Source organism: Ambystoma mexicanum, chromosome 8 (genome assembly GCF_040938575.1).
Source record: "Ambystoma mexicanum isolate Mex_15411 chromosome 8, UKY_AmexF1_1, whole genome shotgun sequence".
Lineage (NCBI taxonomy): Eukaryota > Metazoa > Chordata > Amphibia > Caudata > Ambystomatidae > Ambystoma > Ambystoma mexicanum.
This window is the reverse complement of record NC_090929.1, coordinates 790,672,098-790,690,043: the sequence shown is the minus strand read 5'-3', so window position 1 is coordinate 790,690,043 and position 17,946 is coordinate 790,672,098. Positions and strand designations below refer to the sequence as shown.

At 42.2% G+C, this 17,946-nt stretch overlaps 1 protein-coding gene across 4 annotated transcripts in view; it reads right to left on the bottom strand.

Annotated features, from left to right (window-relative positions):
• Positions 1 to 17,946, bottom strand: part of LOC138472450 (polycystin-2-like protein 1) — a 2,384,383-nt gene that overhangs the window by 1,222,227 nt on the left and 1,144,210 nt on the right. For all 4 annotated transcript variants that reach the window (XM_069610623.1, XM_069610624.1, XM_069610625.1 and 1 more), the window contains one exon: positions 9,690 to 9,918. In XM_069610623.1, coding sequence (XP_069466724.1) covers positions 9,690 to 9,918 — 229 coding nt within the window. The remainder of the gene's footprint in view (positions 1 to 9,689; positions 9,919 to 17,946) is intronic.

Genomic DNA, 17,946 nt, shown 5'->3' with positions numbered 1-17,946 from the left:
GGGCCTAGGGTGTCGAAGCCACCAAGCAAAACAGGAAACCCCATGCATTTCCAAAAGGAGGACACCCGTGGGAATCCACAGAGGTGGGATTTGTGCGAATCAGCCCAGAATGTATTGCCCACAACCCCCAGCAAAGTCAAACATTTTGTGAAGAAAATCACAATTTTCTGATATTTCACTTTGCACACACACTGAAACACGCCTCCAACAACACATGTCCTACCTTCCCACTTTCCCATAGGTGTCCTGACAAAAAGGGTACCTCACAAGTGTGGTTGCACCTACCTTGGCGCAAATAGAAAAGGCTAAACCACTGGTAACTCCAAGTCTTACGGCAGAGCAGATTTTGTGAAATGTTGCTCTTGTGAACAACCTACACATTTGGGCCTAGGGTGTCGAAGCCACCAAACAAAACAGGGAACCCCATGCATTTCCGAAATGAAGACACCCATGGGGCTACACAGAGGTGTGACTTGCGCGAATCACCCCAGAATTTATTACCCAGAACCCCCGGCAAAGTCAATAATTTGATGAACAGAATCTCAATTTTCAGACATTTCACTCTGCCCACCCACCGAAACACGCAGCCAACACCACATGTCCGACTTTTACGCATTCCCACAGGTGTCCCGACGAAAACAGTTTGTCCCATGTGTGGGTGCACCTACCTGGGCGCAAATGGAAAAGGCTAAACCACTGGTAACCTCAAGTCTTTCGGCAGAGCAGATTTTGCAGGATTTTGCTCATGTGGACAACATACAGATTTGGGCCTGGGGTGTCGCAGCCACCAAGGAAAACAGGGAACCCCATGCATTTCTGAAAAGAAGAAACACGTGGGAATCCACAGAGGTGTGACTTGCACAAATCACCCCAGAATGTAGTGGCTACAACCCCCAGCAAAGTCTGAAATTTGGCGAAATAATCAAAATTTTACAATTGTACAACCTACAGATTTGGGCCTAGGGCGTCGAAGCCACCAAGGAAAGCAGGGAACCCAATGCACTTCTGAAAAGAAGACACCTGTGGGCACCCCCCTTTCCACTAAAAACATCCAGGGTGGTTTAGTGGCCCCACACACCCACCCAAAATAAGTTATATTTATTATTATTTTTGATTTGCCCCTTTTCTAGGGACAGATGGGCACATTAGTGTGCCCATCTGCCCCCAGGGTGGGCAAAATGTACTGCCCCATGCATTAGGGGCCATTCCAATGTTTTCTGGTGGCCCTCTCCCCCAACCCCAAATGGATGGAGGGGCATTTCATGTACTCCTTCCTATGGGCAGATTGCACTAGCAATCTGCCCCCAGAGAGGGCTATATGAGAGGCTCGCCCTTAATTTGGGATGGGGGGTGAGAGGGCCAGCCCCCTTTCCACTAAAAATATCTATTGTGGTTTAGTGCCCACGCACCAAAAACAAGTTATATATTTTTTGTCCCTTTCCTAGGGGCAGATGTGCACATTAGTGTGCCCATTTGTCCCCAGGCTGGGGAAAACATATGGTCCCAGGCTTGGGGTGGGGGGCCTGTGGCAAGATTTCTGGTGGCCCTCTCACCCCACCCCAACTGGATGGGTGGTCATCTCATGTAGCCCTCCCTGGGGGCAGAAATCTGCCCCCAGCAAGGGCTACATGAGGTGCCCCCATCCACTTAGGGTGGGGGAGAGGCCAACCCCCTTTCATGATAAAAAAAAGCCTGGTGGTCTAGTGGCCCTTGGCTGCCCCACCCCGCCTGAACCCTAGGGGCAGATGGGCACCCATCTGCCCCCGGGGGGCCCAAACTTGCAGCCCCATGCTTGGGGGGCCTGCACCTACATTTCTGGTGGTGCACTCCCCCCCACCCCAAATGGATGGGGGGCATCTCATGTAGTCCTCCCTGGGGACAGATAGGAGCAGAAATCTGCCCCCAGCAAGGGCTACATGAGGTGGCCCCATCCACTTGGGGTTCGGAGAGAGAGCCGCCCCCTTTCATTGGGCAAAACATTCTTGGTGGCTAGTGGCCCCCACCGCACCCAAAACTTATTTTTTGTATTTATTGTTTTTATTTTTGTTTTGCACCTTCCCTAGGGGCAGATGGGTACATGGGTGTGCCCATGTGCCCCCAGGGGGGGGCAAAACGTACTGCTCCAGGCTTGGGGGCAGCTCTGCCAATGTTTCCAGTGGCCTCTCCCCCCACCCCAAATGGATGGGGGCATCTCATGTACCCCTACCTAGGGGCAGAAATCTGCCCCCAGGGAGAGCTATATGAGTTGCCACACCATCCACTTAGGGTGGGGGAGAGGCCCACCCCCCTTTCATTTACCCCAAAATTCCTGGTGGCTGTTGGCCCCCACTTCCACCCAAAATGTAGTTTTTCTTTTTTTTTTTTTTGCCCCCTTCCCTGGTGGCAGAAGATCACCCATCTTCCCCTAGGGTATTGGCCCCATGCTTTGGGGGGTGGGGGGAGAGGGCTGCTTACCCCCCACTTGAGAAACAGATCCCTGGTGGTCTAGTGGGCATTGCTGGTCGCAGATCGAGCGCTCTGCGTCTGATCCACGCCCAGCAATGCTTCAAAAAAGTTGTTGTTGGAAAGGGGAGAGTCTCCCCTTTCCAATGACACCTCCCTCGATATAGAACGGCACAATAGTGCTGCAGATTGAGGGGAGAAAGGTCGAGACTCACCTTTCATTTTCAATGCAGCAGCCATTTTGGCTGCCGCAGTAAAAATGCCTTTCAGTTTCATGTCACCGTGCATTACACACACCGACGTGAAACTGAAGGTACTCCAACCCCCGGGCCGTGAGGAGGAACCTCCTACTCACATAGCCCGGGGGTTGGATTACAGTTATGTGAAATCCCTGCTATGCAGCGATTGCACAAAACCGAGTGCAAAAAGTACGAGCTATCTCGTCCTTGGCACTGCAAACGTAGCTTTGGCTACATACTGGACACTATAGCTCAATTTTCACTATCCTTTGTGTACAATCTAAATATGGATACGTCGGAAATTCTCCCCCTCAATGCTTACTGCACGAAACATCTAGTCCTACCATTTGGTATGAGATGGTGTCCCATGAAAATCAAATATCTAGGAATGCAAATGTTCTCATTGGTCCAAGACATTATTAAAGAAAATACTAGCATTTTAAAAACCCTCTTAGAGTCTTGGTCCCCATTATATCTATCCTGGTGGGGTTGTCTCCAATCTGTCAAAATGATGATCTCCCCGATTATACTATGCACTCTATGCATGCTGCCTCTCCCATTAACTAGTACAAGTTTTAAAGACATGGATACACATCTAGCCACATTTTTGTGGGGTAAGAAAAAATACAGAATATCCCTTTGCAAAATAAAGAGAACGGCCACTTGTAGAGGGGCAAGGTTTTACCTCCTTTAGTAAATATCATTCTGACTTTATACTAAAGCAAGCACAAAACTGGTTTGGTCAAGCATAATATTTTGATACTCTGACATGGGTTTGTGCTGAAGCCTTCATGGTTTCTCCATTCTCTCTATCTAATTGTCATTTATTTGCTACAAAAAATAGATGTATTAAATTAAAGAATGTTCAATTTACTACTAAACAGAATAGAAGCTATGTCTTCCCAACTACCACCTTAAACAGTGCATCACTGCTCATTTGGCTAAATAACCTCATCTGAATCAATGACAACATTATTTTGTGGAAAGGCTGGATCTTAAAGGGAATAAAATGTGCTCATCAAGTATTTCATCAAGGTACACAGCTTACTTTCAATGAATTCAAGACAAAATTTGCCACACCAAAATCCTTCTTTAATCAATACTCTCTACTCCTAAATGCCATCATCGACAACCTGCAATATTTACTGGAACCCTCCGAACACATTAATATTGTTAGACTAAATCACATGCGTAACCATCGGTTTTCTGCCTCTCTTCTATATAAAGACCTTACCAATGAATTAACTGAAAATCTCCAATGGAAAACACAACAAATGTGGCAACAAGAATGCTCAATTACATCTGAAGACTTTTCCTGGCCGTCATCTTGGAAACAAATCAACCATAACTGTATCAGCCAATCTAACACAAACTTTATTCTTTTTCCATCATAGAATTTTTATTTCCGCTGCCATGCTCTTTAAATGTAAGATATTGTTAGATAACAAATGTTGGAATTGCAGTGATTGCGAAGGATCTTTCAAACATATGTTTTTGGAATGTAAATATATTGAAAAATTCTGTGAAACTGTCTGGCGAATGATCAAGTTAGATGAACCTTTATATTTTAAGATTTTATATCTAGGCAGTGCGTCCTTCGACCATCACTTACACTTCTGCTCTTCTCATTTATTTGATTTATTCATTCTAATTGCTGTTCAAATTAATACCACCAATTGGAAAACATCTAATTGATTAATCCCAAAATACGGTGGAACTCCATTTGCAATGTACATAGATTGGAAGGTTGTATAGCCTCATACCTAACATTACTGCACAAGTATAAATTGAAATGGAAAATGTTTATTGACTTCCTGACCTCTAATTATAACCATTCAGTAATATCATTTTGACTTTTTTGCTATATGATTACCCTTCCCCTACCATTCCCCCTTCTCTCGCAACCACCCCAATCCCTCCTTCTCTCGTCTGTATTGTTTGTGTTATATGTTCCCCCTTTTTTTCATAAATATTCTCTTTTGTCTTCACTTAATCACGATCTAAGCTCAATGCGACAAGTCTTGATATAACTTTTTAGGTTTTCCAAGATGACCATTATTCAACCTGTTCCGAATGTGTGATTCTTTTATGTGATATGTTGTATTCGCATTGCTCTTGTTTTATGCCTTCAATAAAATATTTAAACACAAAGAAGATGACCAGTGCCCACCTTAAGCAGGCCCAGGCATGAGGCATAAGGAATTACCATAGTCAAGCCAGCTGGAGATAGAAGTTTTAACAGTTTGAATTTTGTGCGAGAAACAAAAAAACTCCAAAAGAAATTTAAGAGACCTCAGATGAAAGAAGCCTGCACTCAAAACTTAAGATATCTGGCTGTCCAAAGATAGTGAGGAGTCAAGCGAGAAATCCAGGTTCCTGGCTTTTTGCAAAGGCAATCCGCAGTTACTTAGTGAAGGGGGCAAAATTGAGTTACCCATTCAGATACTTCTGCTTATCCATATAACTCTGTATGCTGAACAGGTCAAAAGCTCAGTCTTCTGGACTATAGACTTGAGCCTGTTTTGACTCATCCAGCTACTGACCTGCTCCAAACATGATTTCAGCCTATTTCCAACCTGCACATCATCCTCTTCAAACTAAAAAATTAACTGAGTATCATCAGCATAGATGTAAAATGGACACCAACCGACCTCATTGTGTGAGCCAATGGTCTTGTGTACAGATTGAAAATGAGTGGGCTTAAAAATAGCCTTTTGGAACTCCACAAGAGATTGGTTTTATTCTGGATTCAAAAGGTGGACAGACCACCGCCTGTGATCTGTCAGACAGAAAGGAGGCAAGCCACTTCAGGGCACTATCTCTCATCCCAGACTACTTGATCTGCACAGAAGAATATCATGATCTACAGTGTCAAATGCTGCCAAAAAGTCCAATAAAATGAGAACCCCCAGCACCACCATGATCAACAACCCATTTTAAATCATCCACGGAATCCAGCACATCCAATTCTGTACTATGGCCAGGTCTAAAACCTGCTTGAGCCATAGCCAACGTTCCCTGTTGCTCTGCATGTGCTTGGAGTTTTTCTGTAGCAAGACTCTCCTTGAGCTTGCTAAAACAAAGGAGTAACAGAAGCCTTTTTTAGAATAGCTGGACCTGTGCCGGACTCAAAGGAGCTGTTGATAATTTGACACAGGTCCTGTGCAATCACTTCACTGAATAGCTTTTAAGATCCTTGCTGGTTAGATGTCATAGAATGAGTCAGAAGGTTTACGTTTAGTCATCACCTCCAAAAGGTGAGTTTGGCTAATCTGAGAAAAAGCAGTAAAAAGCTCCCCCACTTTAGGAAAAACCCTAATCCCCTCCGGTTTATCATGGGACTGCGTCTCAAGGTCTAATTCCTGAAATTCCTCGTCTTATTCATTTCATCCAAGAAGAACTCACTCAGTTCTTCACAGAAATTCTGAGAGGGCGTCATAATCTTCTTGGTACCTGCTGGGATCTGTAATTCATTCAGCACTTGAAAAATGTCCTGGATTATATTGGGACTATTTGCATGAAAAGAGAGCCCGTTTAGATTCTCTTTTGGCATTTTCCTCCTGTTTTTTCTGCCGAATTCTCTCTGCCACCCTAACTTTCTGTTTTTCAACCCTTATTGCACTGGAAAACCATTCCCAATTCTTTGCTCTGCTATTTCTTTTCTTCAAATAGCATGTGATTATGTCACATACTCACGGTGCCTGAAGTCAGCTTGGTTGTAACAACAGACAATACCATTTAACCATGCTGCATATGTCAATGTGTATCTGTGCAGTAAAGCAGACGAGAAAAGCGCTGGGACGTCATTTCACCAAAATGCCAGGGGTAGGGGAAGTGTCATCACACAACCCTTGACCCCCTGATGTCACCACAGGAAGTATTGTCATTTGACCCGCCCCAAATTGATATTGCGGTAGCGATGGAACACGACATTTCACCTGTTGACAAAACAGGAAGTGGCATCACATAGCATTGTACACTACGAAAAATATAGTTATGATATCACTATGTGATGTACATTTCATACAAGAATGGATCGCCATATGTATCATTAAGATCAGTGTGCATAGGCCCATATTACCAAATTACTATGAATGCAAGCAGACGTCCAGGACCAAATGATAATGATGTGTTATTAGATAGCACTTACGCTTAAGCGCTTTATATAGAAAAAAATATACACCCAATATCACCCAACCTGGGTTTGTACTCATTTATCAACCTCAGAAGGATGAAAGGCTGAGTGAGGCGTTTAAGAACAGACTAAATCAGCTTGCATTACAAAAAAGAAAATGTTTAGAGGTCGCAAGACAGACCACAGAGGTGGCAAGGGAGACCCCAATGACGTCCCTGGAAAAGCGACCTTCACTTTCTGTAAAAAAAATCAATACATTCAGGTGAGTACAAATTGACTGCAGGCATTCTGTCTAAGCATGACCAGCCTTCTCCCAGAGACCGTACAGAGATTCTATATGGTATGGTGCTCTTTTCCTTTAACTTGCTGGAACTGGCTAAGCAAAAGCTCTTCGAAACAGCTACCCTGAGAATCCCCCGACCCTGATGGCTCCATCGCACACTCTGTCCTGAGAAGGAAATGACACTGTACCTTTGAGAGCAACGATAGCCAGCAGCATCTATGACTTGTAGTTGTGACACGCATCATGTGCCCCAGAGGATACACTTTCTGACTTCAAGGAGTGCTTTTGGCCAGCAGCTTCATTGAACAACAACCAGAGGAGTCTATGAACTGATACACCGACAACTGAATTGACCTGTGAACACTTCAAAGACTGTGTATGGATGGATGGAAGGCTTGACATAGTTGTCTGGAGAATTTTTTGATCAACTGTTCTTGCACAGAAGATTAGGAAGAACAAAACATCGGGTTCCAAAGTGAATTGTTGAGCTGTTACACAAAAAACCATCCCACCTATTGTACTGTAGCACTGGAGGAGGAAAAGGAACAGGCACTAAAACCAGTTAGAAGAAGCAGATTGGAGATGTGGTATTGGCAAGAGGAAGAATTCCTGGGATGAGAAAGAAGGACTGGACTGAGGAAGAGAAAAACGGACTGGGACAAGGAAGAGGACGAAGAACTGGGATGAGAAAAGGGAATGTGATGAGGAAGAGGAACAGGGATTAGCAAAAGGGACTCTGACAACGAAATGGAAGAGGGACTAGGATGAAGTAGTGGGACTGGGATGAGGGAAAAGAAGAGGGACTGGGTTAAGGAAGTGAGAATGGGATTAGGAAGTAAAATAGGGACTGTGATGGGGTAGATGCATAAAGAAGGGTGACTAGGATGAGAAAGAGGAGCATGGGATTGGATGAGGAAGAGCGGCCCACAACTGGGACAAGCAAAAGATTAGGCCAAAAATATGTTTCTTTATTCCCCAAAACACATTCTCTAACCCCTCTCTACTACCTTCCCCAGAAAAACTGCTGAGTTACCCATACCTTTGCCACTTTCTGATATCATTCTAATGGCTTTCGTGCTCATTTCCATTTTCCTTGGATCTTTTGCAAAAATACGTTTCAGGTTTTGCAGTCCTGATTTCAAAACATCTCATTCAATCAATTCAAAGTGCCCTCGTATTTTATGCCATTAGAGCTCCAGCTCATGCTGCGCAGCTCAATTGTTTCAGATTAGTTAAATAGGCAACTTAATCAATTTTTTGACATGAAAAAACATTGTACCCTTTTAAAAAACACCAGACAGATTTACAACAAAATCCACCCATTTTAAATCACTGCATTATACACTGAGGAGTTTTTGCTAAACTGACGTGTGGACCCAAAGCAACGTACAATGAGTTTATATGTGCCTAATTATTGCTTTTTCATACTTAAAACATGTTTTGTTTATTGTGCTTTATATTACTCGTAAAAAGCACTGCTAATATTTGCAAAAATCTGGACAAGGTCAGTGAAAGCACACATTTCCAAGCTTCTTACATGATCCAAACCGTCTGAAATGCGATTCATGTATCATCCACACATTCTCCATTGGGCAAAATTGCCCTTGCCCCCCTTAAATTATAATTGTAACCATGTGTTTATTTTCCACTCTCACAAATATTTTTTTAAATTTCTGTGAATGAAAATAATGTGCCTTTTCATTTCTGAAAACCCTCAGATCCTGCAAAGCCCCATGGAAGATATAGAAAAAGTGGTTGGTGATGGGGCACACTGCTTTATGCTTAATTAAAAAAACAGACTCCTAGACAAACTTCCACCAAACCAAGCTAGGAAAGTGTTCCCATCCTTTGCCCCACTCTGAAAACATTGAAGAAAATCTGTTAATCGGTTTGGTCTGTTGGTATGAGCCAAAAATGAACACTCTTATCTGTTGAAAAATCCATCCACAAAGGGAAAAAAGCATGTTTGGACAATTTATACGTTTGAAACCATTGGACTGATTTGTACCAAATTCTTAATTTGTTTCCTTTTACTTCTGGACCAAAGACATGATTTGGAAAAGTTCATGGAGAATCATCCAATGGGTAAAAAATTATTAGCCAATGAATTGTGGGAAAGTCAGTGGATCAAGGTTTCACGCTAATGATCAACGTCCATTTACTCAACCAAAATTCTATAACCAATAAGTTTTAACCTGTTTCACAAATCAAGATGAGCATTTCTCAAAAAGGTTTTACAGCCTAGTAGAAAGCAAGAAACTGGAAATGTTGGTGCAAATCCATCAAAGGGGCCATCATCAATAACATTTTCCCACAGGGAAAAATGCTCAATTTTTGCTCACACTCATAAACTAAACCTTTAGGCGGATTTTCGCCAATTTTTGTTTTTGAAGTGAAGGAAAGGCCAGGATCAGGTGCTTTCTTTGGTTTGGTGGAAATCTGTCGAGTAGTTGTTTTTGTTATTAATTAGGTCTCAAGCACCAAAAATGTTTTTATTTCTTCCATGAATCATTGGAGCAGCCGAGGGTTCTCAGATATAAATATATTATTTTTTAACAATCGTAATGAAAAGAAATGGGTGGTTTCTTACCAATATTACAACGACATCCAGGATATTCCATACACTAGTAAAATACTGCAGTCTGTGAATTCTCAATTCCAGGACTTCCTCCACAATGTAGTAGACGATAAAAACACAAAAGATGATTTCACAAGCAATGATAAAATAGTCCCATCCACTAACATATCGAATAAGCTTCACAGTACGGATCTGCGATGACGGAATTGCACCACCTGTGGCTGGGAATTCGATTACCAACCTTGGGAATAAAAGAAAAATAGTTTAAAGACATACAGTTATTACTTTCAACACGTTTTGTGACGAAACCAAGATCTAATTCAGTCTGTCAACAAACTGATCAGTAATCTTGCATGGTTGGATGCAAAAACATTCCTGTGCTCCTTCATCTGAGTCCAGCACATAATGTATGTGGTATTTTAGATTAACAAATAATGTACTCTTTATTGTCACCATATATATCCAGTGGAGACTGGTGAAGCAGGTACCGCCTGTATCTTTTAAAAAGGTATGACTTAGTAATTAGTGAGGCTTTGATCTTGTCCTTGGAGCAACCCGGCAAGCTACCATTGTAGACATAGGCTAAGTAAATGTCTAAATCTGGGACTATGGGAAGCTAACCTCTACTGCTGAGTGGTCCCTTGCAAGGGATCACTTATAAGAAAGCTGGGAGAACAGATGTCCAATGCATTTCGGCCTAATCCAAGTCCTTCAACAAGCACCGAATCCACAGAGAGAAAAAACAAAAAAGGGGGATACAATGTAACAATAAGAACTTCCAATTTCATATGTTACAAAAATAGGATAAAAGAAAGGATAACGAAAATCGCATTACACCGTTACCTGTCACCTTCCTAGAATTGTCATGCTCCTGTAACAGTCTGTTATGAAAACATATATGAAAATGTATACACTCTGATGGTCAATACCTGTATACTCAAAACCTAAAGTGCCCAATTTATGTACATAATTCACTGTAGGTATCAGATTCAATTGATCTTGTAAACAGTGGTTAATAAACCTGTGCGTAAAGGATAGATGAACAGCTCCAGAAAGTAGAAAATACCACATACAATGTGCTTTGAATGTCAAAGATAACCAGAAGTACTCTATGGTGACAGAAGTGACAACCTCGTAAACAAACTGAAAACTAAGTGTGAGGAGCAGTATCCGAACTAAAAATGCATCGTACCTTGCTCCTAAATGAGTCCATTACGGAAGCTCTTGGGCTCTGTAAAGAAAGCAATGAAATTGAGTATCTATGACACCATTATACGATCTAGAATAGACCTACATATGGAGTGAATGATATGACTTACCCTTAAGGGCTAAGGATGAGTGTGTTTGTGCTGGATGCATAGGAATGTCCATCCAGCTCCCCAACAAAGTAGTGTGTCCCGCTTTCTTTAACAAGCCCAGCAGCTACCATCATGGACTCATTTAAGAGCGAGGTACGATGCATTTTTAGTTTAGATACTGTCCCTCACGCTTAGTATTCCTGTTTTACGAGGTTATCACTTCTGTCACCATTCAGTACTTCTGGCTACCTTTGAGATTCAAAGCACATTGTATGTGGCATTTTCGACTTTTGATAGCTGTTCATCTATCCTATACCCACGGGTTCATTGAACCCTGTTTACAAGATCAACTGAATCTGATATCTACATTGAATTATGTATATAAATTGGGGACTTCAAGGTTTTGAGTATTCAGGTATTGACCATCAGATTGTTCAAATGTTCATATATATTTTCATAACAGACTGTTACAGGAGCATGACAATTGTAGGAAGGTAAACAGTAATGTTTACCATGATTTCCATTATCCTTTCTAATATGCTATTTTTGGAACATATGAAATTGGAAGTTCTTATTGTTTACATTGTATACCCTCCTTTTTTATTGTTTTTTCTCTCGGTTTATGTCATCACAAATTCGGTCCCTCCTGAAGGACTTGGATTAGTCCGAAATGCATTGAACACCTGTAATTTTTGCTCCTCATTACATTTTTACTGTTGATTAACACATCGTGTGTATATACATGCATTTGCATCAACATTGAGAAATTATTACTAGACCAGAGAAAGACAGTACTTATAAGCGATCTCTTGCAAGGGACATCTCAGTACTAGCGGCGACCACAAATATGCAAGCATGTGATAGTAACACAGTAAAAAACAAACAATAGGATATCAGAAGTAAGATTCAAATGCAAAAAAATATATATTGAGTGTCATTTAAAATCAATTGGAGAGATATATTTGCTTTCATTCTCTTAATACTTCAAAGCACCGCATTGAACTTTCCCCAGCAAAAAGACATCTTACCTAAAATACAGGGCCCTCCTTCCTGCATTTTGTCATGCTTCACAGTCCCATTATATGTGTGTTCCTACAACTCAAAAAGGGCTAGAACTAGCGACGATGGACATCTTTGTTTTTAAGTATTATCATGCTGCACTTCTGATCCTAGCGGCTATTAGTGCTGGAGAGGGGATGCAACTTACTATAATATGGGAGATGGAGCTTTGTCACATCCCATTGCTTCCATCAATCAGAATACGAACTGACACTGCATAAGTTAATTAAATTCATTGCAAGTTTTTCAAATTCCTTGCTTGTTGAATAGTTTTCTGTGACACTGCAGCAATGAACTGCCAAGAAACAGTTTTTGGTAGAATGTTTAATGTGTGTACTGCTGAAGTAATACGTGAACAAGAAGCTTCATGCTACTTATTATAAAGTACAAAATGAAAACGTTTTTCAATTAATTTTATTCATATTAAAATGTTTACATTATTTCTTTGCAACACATTCAAAGCTGGATATTCGTTTTTTAAAATCCAAAAAGATTCTACACTGATATGGATCGGCAAATGAAAGATCTTTTGCATTATATTAAGCAAGAGGCCATGTATTAAAATGTATGACAGTGTGTGGCCACGTATTATGAAATACCAGCTACAATATGTGAAAAGGATATTGCAAGTAACTAGAGTTCCATGACCTTATAAAGGAACTCGGCCGCAATACCAATATAATGTACAGTAGCGGGTACTTTATCCCACGTACAGTAATTTATTTGTAATAACAATCCATTCATCGTGATATAAACACAAAACAAGGCCCACGCCGTTCTTTTCAACTTTTCCGTGCCTTCAGTACTATTTATAACAATACATTATGACATCAAACATTTCATTGGCAATTGTACATTTTGTCACCTAAACATAAAAGCAAACAATAAGATACTGCAGTGCTCTTGTATCAGTAATTAAAGAATGAATAATGAAACAATGGGTGTAACCAACAAAAAGGAAATGCACATTGTTGTGCATAGGAAATGGCAAACACTTTTTAAATCGTGTTCATAATAGACATACGAAATTGTCAGGAGGTAAAAACGTTTTGTTCAAAAAGAAAGTGAAGAACAAAAAGTAAAAATAAATTTGCTACATGCTAATAAAAACTAATAGGCAGTACTCACGTAGCTCACATTTCAATCAGGTCAGGCTCAAAAAGAGAAAGCTCCAATAATATAACAAAATGGGTAAAAAACAGATTTACCAGGCCCTGCTAAGCAGACCACCCGGTAACATGTAGGCACAAAGGTAGCTGGGTGGATGTTCTGGAATCACACAGAGAGAGTCTAGATATTCATGGGTCTACTCGTCTAGGTCATATACGTGCTAAATACTCACGTAATTTGCTCATTTAATGCAACTTGATGCAGGAGATTAGTGGTGTATGTGGATGATTATAAGTTTGCTGGTATCCCGCCCGGCAAACTGCACTTACCATCTCCACTGCTGATATTACGAGCGGCGGAGTGCCGGTAAATTCCCATTCCCAAGGAGTCCTATAGGACTCCATGGGATGTCATTTACCAAATCACTGGCGCCTTTAGTAACAATTCCAGTGCTTCAGGCATTGTTTTGCCGTAGGACCCTGAACACCAGGCAGGTCAGGCCTGCTGGGAGATCCGTGGCCCCCTTCGGCAAACTTGACGTGTGCCGTTCCAGTAAAAATGCCAGAGCCGGAATTACCAGCATTTTTACCGGACCGGTACACTTGTAATGGGGCCCTATGTGTCTAAGAGATGTCATCAAAGATCAAAAGTGACTAACATATCAGTGTCTGATCAGTTTCATCATATGACAAAATCTCCAATAAACACCTTTCTCTAACAATCTTGGTCAGATAAGGGAACGTTTTCAGGATCTGATAGATATTGATATAAAGCTCCGATGATTGAATCTTCTTCCTGAGCAGTAATTAGAACGAGATCTGGAGTATCTCTGTACCATGATTGGAAAGCTCCCTTTCGGCATGAGGTTGTGATGAAGTCATTGCTTTTACTTGTATTTCTCAGAGGAGATGTCACAAATCAATGAATTCTGCTTGGAGTACTCTAAGGTTTAGCTGATTGATCTGCAAAATAATTTCTGGTTTTGTCAGGACTTTCAACCTTTTCCCTGTATATTTTCCCAATAGATGGTGCCATTGTTTGATGTCACTAATTCATCTATTAGCTTCCCATGCTTCAAGGGATTGTTGTCTGGACAAAGCACAACCCTGGCTTTCCAATTCACCCAGTGTTCAACAAATCCATTTAATGAACGGGGGCCCGATCCGATGATCATTTGCCGATAGGCTTTTTTCGAAGTATTTTCCGATGCAAAACTTACTTCGAAAAAAACTCTGCAAATTATTTTATTATTTTACATTTTGGAATCCCCACAAGTCCCGCTTTCCCTATTCTTTTACCCCTATACCCCAAACCCCTCCCTCACCCATTTTAACGCTCCCCCCATATATTTCTATGAGTTTCTTTAGAAGTAATTTTGGCGTCGGAAATTACTCTGAAAAAAGGTCTGTCGGCAAATGAATGCGATACCAGGGGCTTATAATGAGTTGAGCGGTATGAGGTAAAAGTTGCGGTAATGGAATTACCACCACCTTTACCACACTGCCGAATCAGTTGTTGGCGTTAATTTCCCCAGTGGAATTAGCGTCGGCAGAATTACCACCAGCATATGGCGAATTCAGCTAAAGCTGTAATTTCACCAGTGCTAATTCTGCCAAGATGTTAAATGGTATTTCTGCCACATTACAAGACAAAGGGCACAATTCATGGAATCCAGAGAAGAAGCAGCGCAAGCGCCTCACGCAGAGAGGGAGCGTGCGCACACGTGCGCTAGGCGCAGCGCAAAACAGCATTTTCGCGCACTGCATATTCATGGATTTCCCGAGCCATAACCAGCCGTGGCGCAGTGAACAACCAGCAGCGCCAGTTACACCCCCAACACCGCCTCTTGCGCAGGAAAAAGCCAATGAAATGTCCAATATGGCACAAAGGCCCTGCGCTATCCTTGCCCCAGTACACAGCCCCCATCCATCGTAATCGCATGATAAATCCGAGCGTTCCCCACTCGCGGCAGTGAAATCGCATGAAAAGGGCCTCACAGACACCCGCAAAATCCCATACCCCGCTCGCGGCAGTGAAATTGTGTGAAAAGTGCCTTGTGTACCCGCGTGAAATCCCATACGCCGCTCGCGCCAGTCAAATCAAGTGAAAAGTGCCTTGTGTACCCCCGCAAAAAATCGCATACCCCGCTCGCCGCAGTCAAATCGCGTGAAAAGGGCCTTGCATACCCCCACGAAATCGCGTGGGAAGGGATGTGCATGTGGTGACGGGTATAGGGGAGTCCCCTGTGGTGTGGGCTGCCTGCAGGGCATGGCCATGGGTGTAGGGGGGGTCCCCTGTGTTGTGGGCTGCCTGAAGGGTATGGTCACGGGTGATGGGCTGCCTGCAGGGTATTTTGACGGGTGGTGGGGGTCCCCTGTGGTGTGGGCTGCCTGCAGGGTATGGTGACGGGTGATGGGCTGCCTGCAGGGTATTTTGACGGGTGGTGGGGGTCCCCTGTGGTGTGGGCTGCCTACGTGGTATGGTCACGGGTGATGGGCTGCCTGCGGGGCATAGTCATGGGTGTTGTGGGGTCCCCTGTGGTGTGGGCTGCCTGCGGGGTATGGTCACAGGTGATGGGCTGCCTGCAGGGTATTGTGATGGGTTTTGGGGGTCCCCTGTGGTGTGGGCTACCTGCGGGGTATGGTCTGACTGAGGAAATAAATGTATATTCTTTTACCAAGAAACCTTGAGTAAGTGTTTGTTTGAATAACTGTATTAGTTGGTTCTTTGTGTAACTTGTTCTACTGCTCACTTAAACTCCTTAGATAAGTCTGGCTGCTCAGCCATCGCTACCACTTTACTGTGTAGTACAGACTTGTACCAAAGGTGGAATTGGGCTTACACTTGTAGTCTTAAGTGCCTGTAGTGTTCCCAAAGGGTACTGCAGGTGATTCTGCCTAACACTGGTGTACAGCGGTGAGGATAAAATATACATGTTACATTTAGAGTGCTAGTTTTACTTTTGTTCAAATAACCCTCACAAGGCTAAGAAACACTAGAGGAGCAATTGTTTTATCATGACTGATATGCCAAGCAACAGACAGGAGACCCTAGTCACTTTAACAGTTGATCAATTGAGAGATATGTATAAAGCTATGAATCTCACTGTAAAAGGCAAAAAGATTTAATTGATAGAAAAGTTGTTAGAATACGAAAGTCTGAAGAGTGGGTCTGAAACCCCCAACCCTGCAGCAAATGTGGAAAATGTTGATGAGGATGATGATGTTTCTGAGCCCAGCTCAAATGTTATTGATGAGTTTGTTAGGCAGAATTATATGCAGTACCCTTTGGGAACACCACATACAATTAAGACTACAAGTGACAGTACAAATTCACCTTTGGAAAAAGCGGTGTCCTGTCAATTGGTCGACTGCAATTTGGTCGACTGCAATTTGGTCGACACCATTTGGTCGAATGCCAAATGGTCGAATTTTTTTTTTTTTATTTATATATTTCTTTTGTGGGTTTTCGTGTGGGGAAAGAAAAAAAAAAGAAAAAAAAGGGGGTTGGGGGGGGACCCCCCCAAAAAAAACCAAAAAAGGGGTAAAAAAAAAAAAAATTCGACCATTTGGCATTCGACCAAATGGTGTCGACCAATTGTCCTGTCGACCAAATGTTTTCGACCAATTGACTGGTAACCGGAAAAAGCCTGTACTACACAGTAAAATTGGTAGCGATGGCTGAGCAGCAAGACTTATCTCAAGAGCAAGTGAGCAGTATCAATAGTTACACAAAGGGCAGCAATTACTATGATTCAAACAAACACTGACTCAACGTTTCTGAGTAAAAGAATATACATTTATTTACACATCAGTTGTATAACATTTCACTAAAGTAAAGCAGTTTAAAAATCACACTCTTAATACACCACACCACTCCCAATTGGCTCCAGACAAGCTAAGCTCACAAATGAAGTGGGAGCAAAATGGTACTCCAGAAATTTAAAAGGGAGGGAAAGACAAAGCTAGGCAGAAATTGACCAGCCCCAACAGGTAAGTAAGCAGGGCAATCTAGAAAGAGGAACTACAGTGATGAAATCAAATCAAACAGGCTTAGGGCCAAAGTCAATAGGACAAAAGTCTTTTGCTGAAGATCACACAGCTCAGGGTAGTTCGCGGTTAAGTCTTTGCCAAGAGTTCCGGACGAAGTTGGTCGGCAGAAAAGGCAGTTTAAAGAGTAGAGAAGGACAAGCCCTCGGATTGGAGTAAGATTCCACACACTTTCACCGCGGCTGAACGAAACAAACAACCGGATTTGCAAACTACCTTTAATAAGTAAAACACGAGAAAGACTTTTACAAAAAGAAATGGCGAATAACCCAGCCGGAACTGTAATAAAACATATATGGTCTAGCGGGTTTAAGTTTGAGGCTACCAAGATAGCCTAAAACATTACTAAGGTTATTTGAGATAACCGGGGTAGGAAAAATAGGGTAGTTACCACTGCCACCAGCCAAGTCTTGATGAAAAGGGAGCGAAATAATGCTCCAAGAGAAACAGACAAAAAGGTACAAGTATTAACCCTTTCCAGTACTCCATGTAAAATGGTTTGTACTGGGTCTGTGATTTGTACAGAGGCTAATCAAGTTAATGACAAATTTATATGTTCTAGGAGACAGTAGTCAGTCCCAGAAAATGGAGTCTGAATTAAACGATGATGCCTGTGGAGTAGGTGAGGCTCCACAGTCTATGAACACAAACATGTTAAACACACAAGCAAAACACATGTAAGAGTGGTAAAAAAGGCTCACACTCTTACGAGGTGAAAAATTAAATCCTAGAAATCCAGCAAAGGTGCTGAGG